At 40.9% G+C, this 16461-nt stretch overlaps 1 protein-coding gene across 3 annotated transcripts in view; it reads left to right on the top strand.

Annotated features, from left to right (window-relative positions):
• APTX (aprataxin) overlaps window positions 1–16461 on the top strand; it is a gene marked incomplete at its 5' end in the record, with an annotated part of 46327 nt that overhangs the window by 16218 nt on the left and 13648 nt on the right. For 2 of the 3 annotated variants that reach the window (XM_082243488.1, XM_082243487.1), the window contains 4 exons: window positions 13099–13404; window positions 13551–13610; window positions 14376–14602; window positions 14705–14808. In XM_082243488.1, the coding sequence (XP_082099614.1) occupies window positions 13099–13404; window positions 13551–13610; window positions 14376–14602; window positions 14705–14808 (697 nt within the window). The remainder of the gene's footprint in view (window positions 1–13098; window positions 13405–13550; window positions 13611–14375; window positions 14603–14704; window positions 14809–16461) is intronic. The other variant, XM_082243489.1, reaches the window with a different exon arrangement.

Here is a 16461-nt window from a genome sequence, read left to right as displayed (position 1 = left end):
AAAGAAAGTTTGAGATGCTGTTAAATGCTCCCTTTACTTTGGCAGGCACAGGTCAGCAATCGTTTATTGCTGCAATTTCAGTATGTCACGCTGCAGTTACCTGGACTAGGGCAATAAACAACCAACATGACCCTGTTTTTCAGGACTCTGCTTTAACAGAGCCATTACAGCAAATAGAACAGGTCATGAGACACATTTCCAGATTGGCCCTAATATCTATCCACATGCACACAGTCTTGTGGCCTAAAGCCTGGACAATTGAAGCTGTCTGTAAAAAGCGCCTCACACATATGACTTTTCAAGGAGAATGTCTGCTTGGAGAGGCACTTGACCAGTTTGTCACCCAAATTTCCTGTCATTCTGATCATTCCTTGCTTTTCCACCCATAATCTTCACATTAACTGGGGAGCACAGACTATAAATTTTACGTCCAACCATTGCAAGGAACGTTGTAGAGAACTTAGAAAAACTAGTTCTCCACCAGTCAAGGAATCACAGTTGATGTGGTCACCACAGTTATGACAACCTGCCTTCACAATACCATGAGTTCTGAGATTTCTGAAAAAAAGAATGACGCTCAATTACCTCCTCATTGCCCATAAAATTGTCCAGTTGAACTGCTCCCAGGGACAGAAATACCTTTTAGTCGCCTTTTCATTTCATACTGTCCGAACCTGAATTAAAGGATTAGCTCAGCTTTCATAAAAAAAAGAAATGCACATCTTTTTGTAGGTAAAAAAATGTTCCAGCCTTTTCTGTGTTTATTAAAAGTCCGCAGGTACAAAAAGTGTAGCTGCTGAGTTTTATTAAACACACACTAACCTGTCCCACGATCCAGGCTGCCCGAATCCTCAATCCTCTCCCTCTGCTGTCACAGAACTCTGTGAATGAATGACGTGGCTGTGCGGGAGGAGCCCTGTACTGCTGCACTGTTTTTAAATTGTGACAGCGGGTGCAGGGAGAAGATCCGCCCTATCTGCTGTTACAGGGAGCAGGGGATTGAGGTAGAGGAAGCAGGAGCTGGAACATGTTCTGCCCTTTATTCGGTGGAACATGTTCCAAAGGTGCACTTAACCTTTAAAGGGAGTGGAGTGGCTTGATGAGAATTTTGAGATGGGCTTTATTAGACACTCAAGGTCTCCTACAGGGACAGCCCTGTTCTTTGTTGAAAAAGAGAACTTCAACAGGTGTCCCTGCATCGATTACAGGGATTTTAAAAAAATGAATCGCAAATTAAAAACCATTATCAACTTCCCTTAATCTCTGAAATGGTTTAAAGACTCCATTCTGCCAAAATGTTTACAAAACTAAAAACTTGGGGGAGGCATAGAACCTTGTCTGCATTGATCAAGGAGATGAATGGAAAGCCAACTTTGTAATTGTTTATCTGGATGATATTCTCATCTTTTCTGATAACCTGGAAGAGCATCGCAAGCATGTTTGCACTGTCTTTGAAAGTAAGAATCGACTTTGCATCAAACTGGAGAAATTTATGTTTGAATGTATCCAGATCCAGTTCTTGGGATACATTATTTCTCCAGAAGGAGTGACCATGGATCCCGAGAAGATCAAAGCAGTGGTGGATTAGCCTGCCCATAAAATTATAAAAGTAAATAACCGCGCTAAGCCAAAAAAGTAAGCAGCAGCTGTAGTGGGAGTCACTAGATAGATTGTATATAGAAAGAGCTGCGCTAAATTGATGATAAGCTAGGGTTAACCAGCACACAAACAAAGTAAACAGTATACTAGCATATGTATTAAAGTACACCAGCAATGATTAGGTGGTCATAATAGTGCAAGCATAAAAAATCATCAAAAAATCAATAACAACAGTGATCATATAGTTGTGTCTTGCAGGCATAGATTAAAGTCCATCAAATAAAGTCCATGAAGAAATAAGGGGGTGTCCAGTGAGAAGAGGAAACACACACCACTTCAACGTGCTTATTTCACAAACGGTGCCGCATGCATAGAGCTCAAGTTAGGCTTACCAGAGCTCACTGGAATATGAGCATAATACACATATCCACTAATAGGGCAACCAATATCCAACGTGTTGTACCGCACTCAGCGTTCTACGTTCCAGCGTTCAGCCCCTCAGCGTTCCACGTCCCAATAAAGAGAAGGGAGCAATAGTGTAGTACGTACACACAGTTTATTTTTAACAACGGTTAAAATCACTTACATAGAAAATAGTAACAAGCGCTTGTATGTCTCTCGCTGCCGCCCGGCTTCCGGGTTGCGTCGTGGTGACGTCAGCACGCCTTCCCTACGCGTTTCGTGATAGGTCACGTCTTCTTGGGAATGCGGGCGGCGCGCTGACGCACCACTTAAATAACACACAACGGACTGCCTCCGGTGTCACCGGAACAGGCGCCGCCATCTTAACTGCTGGTCTGCCAATACCTCTAAGGGTTAGCATCCTGGGCATTAGCGGAAGAAAAACAGAACACTAAACCTCAAAATCGGAATCACCGGAAGGGGCTAGACCCGTCTCAACATACAGTAGATCATAATAATAAACAAACCTCGAGCAAGTACAGAGCTGCCCGTGATGCTGCATTAAAGAAATGTTGGATGTTGATAGGGTTAGCAGATTGCCTTAGCACCGCTATATGGAACCCAGCCCTCATGTAAACAGCAGCCTATTCCACCATATTAAATACTGGAAAGGCAGATAATAAAAGCCAAATCACAAACCATAATCGCTGAAGTTATAAATTATTGCATTAAGTGACCCACAGAGGGGTCAATCGATAACCATATAAATTAAAAATATAGAAATTAATTATAACTTAGTCCACTAATGGTAGACGAATTAGATGAATGGGCATTACTCTAGACTCAAATGAAGACCATTCACAATTTGACTATGGTTACAAGTATGCATGGCTATAATAACAAAGGTTCTGATTATGCAATAAGTACCCACAGATGGGCCAATCTATAACCATATAAATTAATATATAAAAAATATATAAAATTAGTCCACTGAAAGCAGACATATTAGATAAATAGGCGTCTATCTGGGTTCAAATAATGACCATTCCCAATTAGGCAATGATCCCGATATACATGGCCACAATGCAACATCATGGGAAACCTCTGGACACTCAACAGTATCAACCCAAAATTATAGATACCTATTCAATAAAACATATAAATTATATAAAACCATATAAATTATAGTATATAGCACATAATTGTAACGTGCATGTCCGCAAATTATATGGCCATATACAACATATATCACATAATATATGTGATTAAAAATTAAAAGAATAAGCTTTACCGGTAACTTATCATATAAGCCGCCCAGTAGGGAAAGTGAAATTAGTATTAGGGCAACAAAGGTTAGACCAGAGGGGCTAGTCCGGGATCTAAAAATAAAAAATAAAATAAGGTCTCAAGAGTTGTCTATGAATGCGTTCACGTCTGTATCAATATTCAAACCAAAAGGAGTGAACGTCTTCATCTTATAGATCCAGGTCATCTCCAGTTTCGATAATCCCCTCACAAAGGGTTCCCCTCTCCAATGCGGAGAAAATTTGTCGATCCCGAGGAAAATGGTACCTCGGGGATCCTTATTGTGCTTAATCCTGTAGTGATTGGAAACAGAATGTTTTCTAAAGCCCTTCTTGATGTTAGCTATGTGCTCGTTGCAGCGTACCTGAAAAGCATGTTTGGTCCTGCCAATATACTGCAGGCCGCACGGGCACTGTAACAAGTACACAATCCCCGTGGTAGTACAGGAAATACAGGGCTTGATAGGGAAACAAGTACCCAAGCTGGTAGAACGGATTTCCCTAGTATTCCTCTGCTTGCATGCATTGTAATGGCATGTTTGACAGCGGTTGCATTTATAGGGTGGGGAGGTATATAGACTCATATCTTCAGCCTTTGGTGCGGCTTATTCCATCCTATATCAAGGACACCCGGCATGTTATTAACGCGCTAGCAACAATTGCCCCAGTAGATGGTTTGTGGCTTGTCACAGCAGATGTGGCATCACTCTATTCCATTATTCCGCATAATTTGGGATTGAAGGCCGTGGAGGACTCCCTCAGACGGGATTCAGGCATCCATGCGCTCCAGATCCAATTTATTATGGATTTGTTGGTATTTGCCACCAGATCGAGTTACTTCTGGTTTGGGGGGCAATACTATCGCCAAGATAGAGGTGTAGCGATGGGGGCAAAGTATGCCCCCTCCCTTGCCAACCTCTTTATGGCCCAATGGGAGGAGGACGTCATCTATAATAGTGCCAAGCCCCAGATTTTGCTCTGGGCTAGGTACATTGATGATGTCCTCCTCCTATGGGATGGGCCTAGGGCGGAGCTTGATGTGTTCATGGAAGATCTGAACAATAACAATAGAGGCATCAAGCTCAGTTTTGAAGCCAGCCAGGAAGCCATTAACTTCCTTGACCTGACTATATCCCGTGACGATGCAAAGTTCATCACTATGACATACTTTAAGGCTACAGACAGGAATGCTTACATTCCGACAGATAGCTGTCATCACTCTCCCTGGTTGCAAGCAGTGCCAAAGGGGCAGTATATGCGGCTCCAGCGTAACTGCACCCATCATGAGGACTTTGAGCGTCAGGCGCAGGTCCTCACCAATCGCTTTTTAGATAAGGGATATGATGGACCTTTCCTGACTGAAACCCTCAACAAAGTGGAGGCCATGGATAGATCCGTCATGCTTTCTGGCTCTACTAGATCAGGAAATGCGCAGTCTTCATACACCGCTCCCTTCGTAACCACCTTTTCCACTCAACACAGGAAGGTGAAAAAGATTTTAGAACGACATTGGCACATCCTGAAAAATGACCGGACTTTGAGAGAGGTTTTACCTATGAAACCTAAGGTCATTTTTAGGGGTGCCACAACTTTGCGTGATAAGTTGGCTCCAAATGTCCTGGATGCCCCAGGGCCTAAGCCTACCTTCTTCAATCAGCTTAAGGGTTATTATAAATGCAACCGCTGTCAAACGTGCCATTACAATGCATGCAAGCAGAGGAATACTAGGGAAATCCGTTCTACCAGCTTGGGTACTTGTTTCCCTATCAAGCCCTGTATTTCCTGTACTACCACGGGGATTGTGTACTTGTTGCAGTGCCCGTGCGGCCTGCAGTATATTGGCAGGACCAAGCGTGCTTTTCAGGCGCGCTGCAACGAGCACATAGCTAACATCAAGAAGGGCTTTAGAAAACATTCTGTTTCCAATCACTACAGGATTAAGCACAATAAGGATACCCGAGGTACCATTTTCCTCGGGATCGACAAATTTTCTCCGCATTGGAGAGGGGAACCCTTTGTGAGGGGATTATCGAAACTTGAGATGACCTGGATCTATAAGATGAAGACGTTCACTCCTTTTGGTTTGAATATTGATACAGACGTGAACGCATTCATAGACAACTCTTGAGACCTTATTTTATTTTTTATTTTTAGATCCTGGACTAGCCCCTCTGGTCTAACCTTTGTTGCCCTAATACTGATTTCACTTTCCCTACTGGGCGGCTTATATGATAAGTTACCGGTAAAGCTTATTCTTTTAATTTTTAATCACATATATTATGTGATATATGTTGTATATGGCCATATAATTTGCGGACATGCACGTTACAATTATGTGCTATATACTATAATTTATATGGTTTTATATAATTTATATGTTTTATTGAATAGGTATCTATAATTTTGGGTTGATACTGTTGAGTGTCCAGAGGTTTCCCATGATGTTGCATTGTGGCCATGTATATCGGGATCATTGCCTAATTGGGAATGGTCTTTATTTGAACCCAGATAGACGCCTATTTATCTAATATGTCTGCTTTCAGTGGACTAATTTTATATATTTTTTTATACAATATTTTTTATATATTAATTTATATGGTTATAGATTGGCCCATCTGTGGGTACATATTGCATAATCAGAACCTTTGTTATTATAGCCATGCATACTTGTAACCATAGTCAAATTGTGAATGGTCTTCATTTGAGTCTAGAGTAATGCCCATTCATCTAATTCGTCTACCATTAGTGGACTAAGTTATAATTAATTTCTATATTTTTAATTTATATGGTTATCGATTGACCCCTCTGTGGGTCACTTAATGCAATAATTTATAACTTCAGCGATTATGGTTTGTGATTTGGCTTTTATTATCTGCCTTTCCAGTATTTAATATGGTGGAATAGGCTGCTGTTTACATGAGGGCTGGGTTCCATATAGCAGTGCTAAGGCAATATGCTAACCCTATCAACATCCAAAATTTCTTTAATGCAGCATCACGGGCAGCTCTGTACTTGCTCGAGGTTTGTTTATTATTATGATCTACTGTATGTTGAGACGGGTCTAGCCCCTTCCGGTGATTCCGATTTTGAGGTTTAGTGTTCTGTTTTTCTTCCGCCATGCCCAGGATGCTAACCCTTAGAGGTATTGGCAGACCAGCAGTTAAGATGGCGGCACCTGTTTCCGGTGACACCGGAGGAGGCAGTCCGTTGTGTGTTATTTAAGTGGTGCGTCAGCGCGCCGCCCGCATCCTCAAGAAGACGTGACCTATCACGAAACGCGTAGGGAAGGCGTGCTGACATCACCACGACGCAACCCGGAAGCACGGGCGGCAGCGAGAAACATACAAGCGCTTGTTACTATTTTCTATGTAAGTGATTTTAACCGTTGTTAAAAATAAACTGTGTGTACGTACTACACTATTGCTCCCTTCTCTTTATTGGGACGTGGAACGCTGAAGGGCTCTTACATCTGCTCGGGGGTCATCTGTTCAGCAATACAGTGGTGGCAGTGCGGTACAACACGTTGGATACTGGTTGCCCTATTAGTGGATATGTGTATTATGCTCATATTCCAGTGAGCTCTGGTAAGCCTAACTTGAGCTCTATGCATGCGGCACCGTTTGTGAAATAAGCATGTTGAAGTGGTGTGTGTTTCCTCTTCTCACTGGACACCCCCTTATTTCTTCATGGACTTTATTTGATGGACTTTAATCTATGCCTGCAAGACACAACTAAATGATCACTGTTGTTATTGATTTTTTGATGATTTTTTATGCTTGCAGGATTATGACCACCTAATCATTGCTGGTGTACTTTAATACATATGCTAGTATACTGTTTACTTTGTTTGTGTGCTGGTTAACCCTAGCTTATCATCAATTTAGCGCAGCTCTTTCTATATATGCCCATAAAATTGTTAGGCAAATACGATTTGTTGGAACTGAAATGAATTTGTTCTAACTTCTATATAAAAATCATCAGAAGTCTTCCTACCTATCCTTCCTCCTGCATCCGAGGCTGTCTGGAATGGGGAGATAAGAAACACATCTTGTGGGCGTGGCGTAAAATTTGCATACGGGTATACGCAATAGCCAATACGATACTCTACACTAATCTGCGAAAGAATCCCTGGGAATCACTCTTGCACCAACCGATGAAACATGTTACTCGTCGAACAGACAATAATCACCCATGTTTTTATAGCGATGAAACAAACCATAGCGAGGGCATGGAAATCTTCGATTTGACAAGATAAAACATTGCATATGATTGTAATGATACCCATGACAAATTTCTACGTACCTGGCAGCCTTGGCTCAACCACTTCTCGCCCTCTCAATTGACTGTGCCCTTTCTGGAGCTTTGACTATACACTACCTTTTATGCCCCTGATAGCACAGGCCTCTGGGTTTTTTTCCCCTTCCTCTTTTCCTTTCCCATCTCTTCATTCTTCCTCCTGCTTTGTCCTCTTTTCCGCCCCCCTCTTTCATTTTCTTAGTTGATTTTTGCAGGCTCCTTTGGCTGGATTAGAGGGCTTTTCTTTTTTTTATCCCCCTTATTTTTTTTCCACCTGCAGGTGGTTTCAAGCAAGAAGCTACATCTCCCAACTGTTCCTACATCACCAGCTAGATCTGTGGCTTATTAAAGCCTCATCTGCCAATTTGCCCATAGCCTTTATTGTGATATTAGTCCTTTTCTTTGGTTATAACATTTTAGGGCCAACATGAATAAGGTTAGACTTCAATATCTAATTTGTTATTTACTTACCGATACCTGCTTCAAAAGCCTAAGGCCAATTACACAAGCTAGTAGAGTATATTATGTTTTAGCATCATTTTTAGCATCAGATTTTTTGTCTGTATAACGACCATATATACTGACTGTAGTTTAGATCAAGATTTATGAATACTGGCTGTATGTTTCTCCTGCCTTTCTAATAAAAACAAAGTGAAAGAAAATTATAAGAAACTTCTGTAAGGTGGTAGCACCAATTATGCCACTAAAAATGAAAGGGATGCCCCTTGTGTGGTCACTTGAGGCACAAATTTCTTTATTAAGCTAAAGACTCTTCACTTCTGCACCAATATTGGTACATCCCAATCGTGAACTACCTTTTATCATGGAAGTGGATGCTTCAGACTCTGCCATGGGAGCTATCCTTTCTCATCAAAGAGGGAAAAAGACGCAGCTTCATCCTTGTGCTTACTTCTCTCGTTTAATGTTTTCAGCTGAAAGGAATTATGACATTGGAAATAGAGTTGGTGGCAATTAAAGAAGCCTTTTCAGAATGGAGGCATCTGCTTGAAGGGCCTAATCTCCTGTACCTATTCTCACTGATCATAAAAACTTGGAATTGGTCTTCTATTTTTTCCAGGTTCAATTTTATTATATTGTATCGACCTGGGTCAAGAGATGCTAAAACCAGTGCCTTATCGAGGATGTTGTCTGAGCCTTTCCAGGAAGACAACTCTGAATGTACAATCCTGAATGTACAATCCTGCCTCAAGAACTTCCTAGGGGCCACAAGTTCCAAGACATTCTTGAGTCTTCTTAAAGAGGGGCATGAGAATGACCCAGTTCTCATATATCCTCCTAAGGACAATAACCTTGAATCTAAGAATGGCCTTTGGACTGAAGTGCATCTCTATGTACCTGAATCAGTTTGGGTAGAAGCCCTCGGGCTGGTGCATGATTCTAAGGTTGCTGGGCATTTTGGGGTTTCTAAGGTGCAAGCAGTGAGACACTCTTCTCGTTTTGTGGTTACTCTGAACACTCCTTGTTTCATCAAGACCATGAGGGTCAATTGCTATGGACCTCGTGGTCGATCTTCCTCCTTCCGTTTTTTTTTTTTTGCCTTCCTCTTGATCAACTGTGGGTATAGGATTGTGTATATGTAATTGTACTCCCCCCCCCCCCCCCCTTATTGGTTGGCCTGGATGGACCTGTGTCTTTTTTCAGCTAGATTAACTATGTAACTATGAAAGAGATGACCACTATCTTGGTAGTCGTCAACCGTCTCACTAAGATGGTTCAATTTTTACCTGTTAAGGGGATACCCTCTACTGAACAAACTGCGAAGTTGATGGTTCAAGGAGTCTTTAAACGTCATGCAATTACTGATAATGCGGTGTCTGACAGAGGAGTGCAATCTACTTCAAAATTTTGGAAAAGCTTTTGCTCAGGTTTAGGTGTAACAGTCTGTCATTATAATAAAACACTCACATATGGTACTGTAAAGCAAGTACGGCTTTCCCCTCTCCTCCCCGCATCTGGAGCCCTGGACAACACCGACGGCCAGAGCGCCACGAGATCCCGGAACCTGCCTGCCACCAGGTCTGCATCATTTACAGCGCACCCCACCTGCCTGCCACCAGGACTGCATCATTTACAGCGTACCCCACCATATCTGAGTGTTTTATTATATCAACATGTTACTTTTTAACTTGCTGCACTGAGATTGGTGCCGCTCTCCCCCCCCCTGTCTATCTACACAGAGCTTCTTCATACTCTGTGCCTTTGACTCTCTCTGTGTACCCATTGTGATTTGTTTGAACTTCCTTCTGTATTGAACTTCAATCTTATTGCCAACATTGTTTCACTGACTTTTACTGAACTATTTTTTCCTCCCCCCGCCCCCCTTTTCTTTCTTCCACCTATCAGGCGTGTTATCCCCTTAGCGCTCATCATCCCCCCTTTCCTTTAGAATTGTTACATGAAGGCTGCTGACAGACATCACAGATCACTTCCCTACTTTTCACGTGGGTAACAAGGTTTGGTTAAGTACCAAAGATTTGAAGGTTCATGTTCCATCTGCTAAGTTGGGTCAAAAGTTTGTGGGACCTTTCAGATCTTTGCTTAAATAAACCCAATCACATTTTGCTTAAAACTTCCCGACAGTATGAAGAATCAACCAGTTTTCACATGGTTGATTTTAAACTGTTTCATGAAAATATTTTTATAGGAGAATTCTTCCACCTCCTCAGCCTGTTGAGGTACAGGGTAAAGAAGAATTTGTGGTTGAAAGAATTCTTGATTCCAGGATCTTTAGGAACAAATGACATGGACCAGATGAACATTCTTGGGAACCTGAGGAGACTGTTCTTGCTTCCAGACTGACAAGAGTTCCAGCACAGGTTTCCTCACAAACCTGTCTCTAAGACCTCCAGGGGCCATATTGGAAGAGGGAAATACTGTCAGGGTCTGCATCCAAACCTGCAACCTCTGCAATGTCTGGCTGTAGCTTTTCTTGCTGTACCACTTGAGATGGTGGACAATCTTGCCTTGCACTTTTTGATGAATCTTGAAATCTTTTCTTCTCCCATGTCTCTCTGCACTTCCTGTTTGTCAGAATATTGTGCTCTTCTCCAGGCCAATCTCTTGCGCCTTTCACCTCATTCTGTCGTCGATACCAGCAACCATTTGTTATCGACCTTTGGCTTGTTCCTCGACTATGCTTCTGCTTGATCCCAACATGCAACCACTTCTTACTGACCTTTGGCTTGTTCCCTGTCTACGCTTCTGCTTGATCCATACCTGCTACCAAACCCTGACCTGCTCACCTTCTGATGGAGTAATCCTGAGGACCGCAATCTGGCTCTAGCACACAGCAAAACCCAGAATTTGTCAGAATATTGTGCTCTTCTCCAGGCCAATCTCTTGCGCCTTTCACCTCGTTCTGTCTTCGATACCAGCAACCATTTGTTATCGACCTTTGGCTTGTTCCTCGACTATGCTTCTGCTTGATCCCAACATGCAACCACTTCTTACTGACCTTTGGCTTGTTCCCTGTCTACGCTTCTGCTTGATCCATACCTGCTACCAAACCCTGACCTGCTCACCTTCTGATGGAGTAATCCTGAGGACCGCAATCTGGCTCTAGCACACAGCAAAACCCATCTCTACCATCAGGAGCTTTGGTGAAGTTAGGGCTTAAACCTCGTGCCTTGGATGAGTCCGTGCGCACCAGCGCAGTGCATTATGGGGTGCTCATCGGCGGGCGAACTTCCTGCCGAGCGCCCCATTTTTTCATGTGTTCAGCAAACACACAAACATTCCTTTTGTACCAAAATTGTATTGTAACTGTAATGTCTGCCTTCATTTTGTTAAGCGCTGCGCAAACTGTTGGCGCTATAAAAACCTGTAATAATAATAATCTGCCAGGGTGACCTGCTTGTGTACTTAGCCTGCTGGTCGGTAGGAACCTTGCTACTGCTATAGTGACTGCTCTCAAAGCCTGACCATTGACTGTGACATATCGTCTCTAAGAATGGATGAATGGACAGTTAGTGTATGTTTTTAAACTGTTTTTGTATGTATACTTCATTGAGAGAAGACATTTTAGGAGCTATCTAATTCAGACCACCCAACCATTTTCCAGCTGTTAAAGCAGATCTTTAGACATTTTTATTGTTTGATCTGCTACACTGCAGAGCAAGGACAGTGATACAACTGTTTCAGCAGATTTTATGTCTCCTCCACACTGCTCACTAAACAATGCATCAGCATCTTCCACTTTAACCATTTAGCAAGGATGAAATCCAGAAAGCCATAAAATTGAACTAGGAAGTAATAAAGCAGAACCAGCATGTAGTAGTGTGATCTTCCTGGCTGTGCAGTGTGACAAGAAGGGTGTAAATGAAAGGATTGGCTACACAGTGTAAATCGTAGGATTGGCTGCTGCACAAAAAGTGTAAAATCCCTTGGCTGTTAAACTGTAAACTTATATACATATTTAGCCATTTGTCTGGATTTCACTCTGAAATAGACACCATCAGCATGGCCGGTAGCCTGTTTGACTGTTTCGTTTTCTTGACTGTTTTTTTTTTTTTTTTTTTTTTTTTTTTTTTAGTCAGCAGTAGCTGTTGAGTGCTGCACTGCTGCTACAAGGCAGTATTGCTGTTAAATTCAACCTCTTTCCCATATAAGAACTGATTAGTGCAGCTTTGGTTACTATATAACAAATAGTTGTTTAAGCAGAGATTCTCACCACCCTTAACTGGTCATCCACTATGTTTTCGAACAAGCGTTCGTATGAACATTTATACGGAAATTCCCATCAGAAAAAATTATGACTTGATGAATGTTGTTAGATAGTATTTCAAAAAACCTTTTGCTTTTAACATTCAGTTTTGCAAATTAATTTCCCAAAAGAGTTTGAAGTGTCTTTAGAGATTGGTTTCTGCCTTTTTTGTCTTCTAAAAATGAGAAAGCTTCTTTAAGTTTTAGGACCCATTCACGCTGCAATTCTGGTTTAGTGTGCAGGCAGCTGTCCATTTTGGGTGCAGTGAGGGGTGGTGTGATGCTCGTTTTTTTATTTGGCAACTCTATTTGAAGTGCACAAAGTGACATTAATGTCACCACACAGCAGGGGTGTTGTGCTGTTGTACAGTGACATGCGGTGTCTTCCAGTGTGCTGTGATAAATTGCAGCATGTCTGCCTTTTTTATCGCAGCCCAATTCACTTCCAGGTTGTGTTGCAGTGTAAACTTGGCACATTTAAACAATTTTTTTTCTATGTGCCCTAGCAGTGGCTAGTGTGAACGAGCCTTTACTGTTATATTGCATTGTATTATAATAGGAGCTTGTCTGTCTGCAATTTTGATAAACCTACCAATAGATTTTAGGTAGGAGAAGATTCATAGCATGCTTTCTGGAATTATGGATGAAAAGAATGATGACATTACAGAAATGAAAATATGGCACTGCATGTATATGCTAATCACAACCTTTAATAAGACATGTTCCTGATTTCATATAGCTTATTTTTGGTTCTTTTTTTTTTTTTTTTATTTAGATAGGAACTAACCCAACTAGCATTGACAATGTGGACATTGGGAAAGATCAAGAAGTAAAGCTGAAGCCTGACCATGTCTTATATGTGGTAAATAAGCTGTATCCTTACACAGTAGAATTTGTAAGAGAACCAGGCCACTCTGATTCCAGAGACCAACAGAAGAAACATACTAGCAAGAGGCCACATGAGAATTCTCAAAATAGGAGCATAGAAACAAAGTGCTCAAAAATGCAATCTAATGATGTGTTGGATGTTAACAAGAGTGCAGATGATACTTTAGCTGTGCAGCAACAACATGCTTCTCAGGTACCTATTTTCATGTCTCTTTACAGTTACTCTGCTGTTACTCCGGTACCATTATTGTAATTTTCTTTGCCCTGTGTGTTTTCATCATTTATAACATATGTTTGTACTTAAAGATTGTTCTATACTTTCTTTTTCCCCCTCTGTAGTCAACAGGAGGACACTGGAGTCAAGGGCTAAAGGTTTCTATGCTCGATCCCAAGATGCAGGTATATATTAAAGAGAAACCTATCTATTTTTTTTTTTTTTTTCATTGACTAATCCTAATCTGTCATTATCATATTGGGCACGTGAAAAGACAGACGCATTAGTGGATAAGATGTTACATCTGAAGCAAAGTATGACACCAGAGCAAAGACATGCTGATTTGTTTTTTTATTTAGGGAGGCATTTAAAGAAGTGCGTTTTTTCATAGATTGACATGTCACAGTTACATTTAACCTTACAATAAAGATGGTAAATGACCCAAAAACTGGTGAAGCATTGATGACTTTAGAGTTGCTCCACAGCTCAGTGTTTAGTCAGTCAGTATTACCCCCACCTATCGTTTCATACTGAAAGGAGGCAATTCTACCTTAATAACAAGAGCAGAAAAACCCTTAGAAATTGCAACTTTGAAGGCCAATTTCACCTTAACACGATACATAAAAAAAATGAACCTTTATCATTTTTTCCCAATGTAGCAGGCCACAGCATCCCTACTCTATCCGAAAAAAGTTTTGGTTGGGGATAACATTTTAAATTCTCCAGAGTTCAGAGATGAGGGTATTTTTTTTCTCTGTTGCTGTACGCTGTATTGATCCTTTCACATTATCCATTGTCTAAAGCTATCTTTTTTCAGGGTGTTCTTTTTGATTTCTAATATCATTGCACATAACTAATAGGTGCATTTTGTCAATCGGAATAAAAAGCTTTATGTTGTAAAAAATCACCTTATTTGAGTATTTTTGAATATTCTTCCGGTTTTTATAAAGGTCTTCAAAGATGATAAAGTAGTGGTAATCAAGGACAAGTATCCCAAGGCACGCTACCACTGGCTGGTTTTACCATGGCAATCCATCTCCAGTCTAAAAGCACTTCGAGCAGAACATTTAGATTTGTTACAGCACATGTATGAAGTTGGGGAGAATGTTATACAGGAACATTCATCTCTGAATAGAGCAAAGTTTAGGCTTGGGTACCATGCTATTCCAAGCATGAGGTGAGATATGTTTTTTTTTTTTTTTGTGTGTGCCTAACCTGAAATAATATTTTCAGTCCTTTTTTCCTTGAGTACGCAAGTAATAGTTTATTTTTCTTCTAGCCAGATTCATTTACATGTCATAAGTCAAGATTTTGATTCTCCTTGCCTGAAAAACAAGAAACACTGGAATTCTTTCACTACAGAATATTTTTTAGATTCTAAAGGTAAGAGTTGCCCTTTTCAAGGAATAATCTAACATTCGCAGTTGCTACTATTGCCACATTTTACCTGATGACCCTTAACAAATCTCTAATCACCTTATATACCAGCTGATCATAAATCTTTTTCGGAATTCAATGTGAATGTTTAAATTGTAAAAATGTTTGCTGAAGGTGAAGTTATGCCTTTGCAAATGCAGGATGCAACAAACTAAACCTTTTTTTTAACATTTAAAATAAAAAGTTGTTACTTAGAACAGACACCATAGAAGCCATCCAGCCATCTGTGATCCTTTGCTGTGCTAGCTTTACTTCGTCATGACACAGAGCTAATCCATGTTTATCTGTCATTCTCCCACCCAATGAACATGCTCTTATTGGCTACATTTTGGATTGTGGAAACCCTCTTTTTGGATTGTGGAATGCTGGTTTGCAAGGCATAGTTCTGAAGTTGGGCTGTAACAAAGCAGGGTCTTGTGGTATCTGCTGTTGGACAGGACTTTCACTTTTAGAAATATAAAATACCGGTAGCTAATATGTACCCTTCTAAATGGGTACACAAATATTAGAAACAACCTAGCATGTCATTCCTGTAATTATCCAGTTTGGAGTAAAGGTGAGCTTTTTATGGGCACAGCAGATCTAGATGAAGGCATCTCTAAGAAGGAAACTAATCCTAGGTAATAGACCAATATCACTTCTGTTAATTGCAGAGATAGGATTGCCACTCACAGAGATGCTAAGCGTTTTTTTTTTTTTTTTTTTTAGTTTTCTGTATCAGCCATGACCCTGGGATTCTCATACTAACTAGTCCATATTAGTGACCGAAAATTTATTTGGTTCTAAGTAGAAAAACTTGTTTTTGAAAACCAGACATATTGCTATAGTATCAGTAACAAGTTGCTGTAAGCAATGCAGCAAATGGATTTGTATAACAAAAACTGTGGTGTTTTTTTTCAGTAAAAATGTCATCTGATTTTAAAACATTGTAGAAAAAATGTTTTAACTTGTCCTTAATCATTTTAGTGTCCTAGCTAAAGTAGATCCAAAACTTTAGGGCAAAACTTTATCTTACTTGTAGAGTACAGAGCACATGCACCATGAGTATAGCTCCATACCTTTAGGTGATTGTATTGAAACTGAGGTCGTCCTCCCTATAATCCTCCTCACTCCATGAGTCCTTCGTTTTTTGCTAGTCTGTAGATGATGGACCTCTTCTTCCTTCTGGAATAACCAGCTTCACTACTTTATTTTCTTTTCTTATTTTCCTAAATAATTCTTTAATCAACTTCACTGTCTACAGAAGCAGTGTTTCCAGATTGGCTCAACCTCAGTAAAACCTAGGGAACCTTACCTAGACCCCATGCTGTGGGGATAGCCTGTAATGTTATGATATATGAACAATCTCCTGTTGAAGGCAAGTTCTCACCCAACCCTGTTGGGCAACCTGTCAAGCATGGTTCAGACCCTTCAGGAGTTCGGGTGGACCATCAACGTCAAGAAGTCTGCGCTGACTCCGTCAGTGCAATTGAATTACCTGGGTATGATTTTGGACTCCTTGCTGGCGAGTCTTTCTCCCCGGGGACAAGCTTCAGATATGGCATAGCGAGATCAGGTTGCTGATGGGCAACGATCTCTCCTTCCTGCGGACTTGCATGC

Source organism: Pelophylax lessonae (assembly GCF_965119305.1).
Source record: "Pelophylax lessonae genome assembly, chromosome: 1".
Taxonomy (NCBI): Eukaryota; Metazoa; Chordata; class Amphibia; order Anura; family Ranidae; genus Pelophylax; species Pelophylax lessonae.
This window is presented reverse-complemented; position numbering and strand designations above follow the sequence as displayed.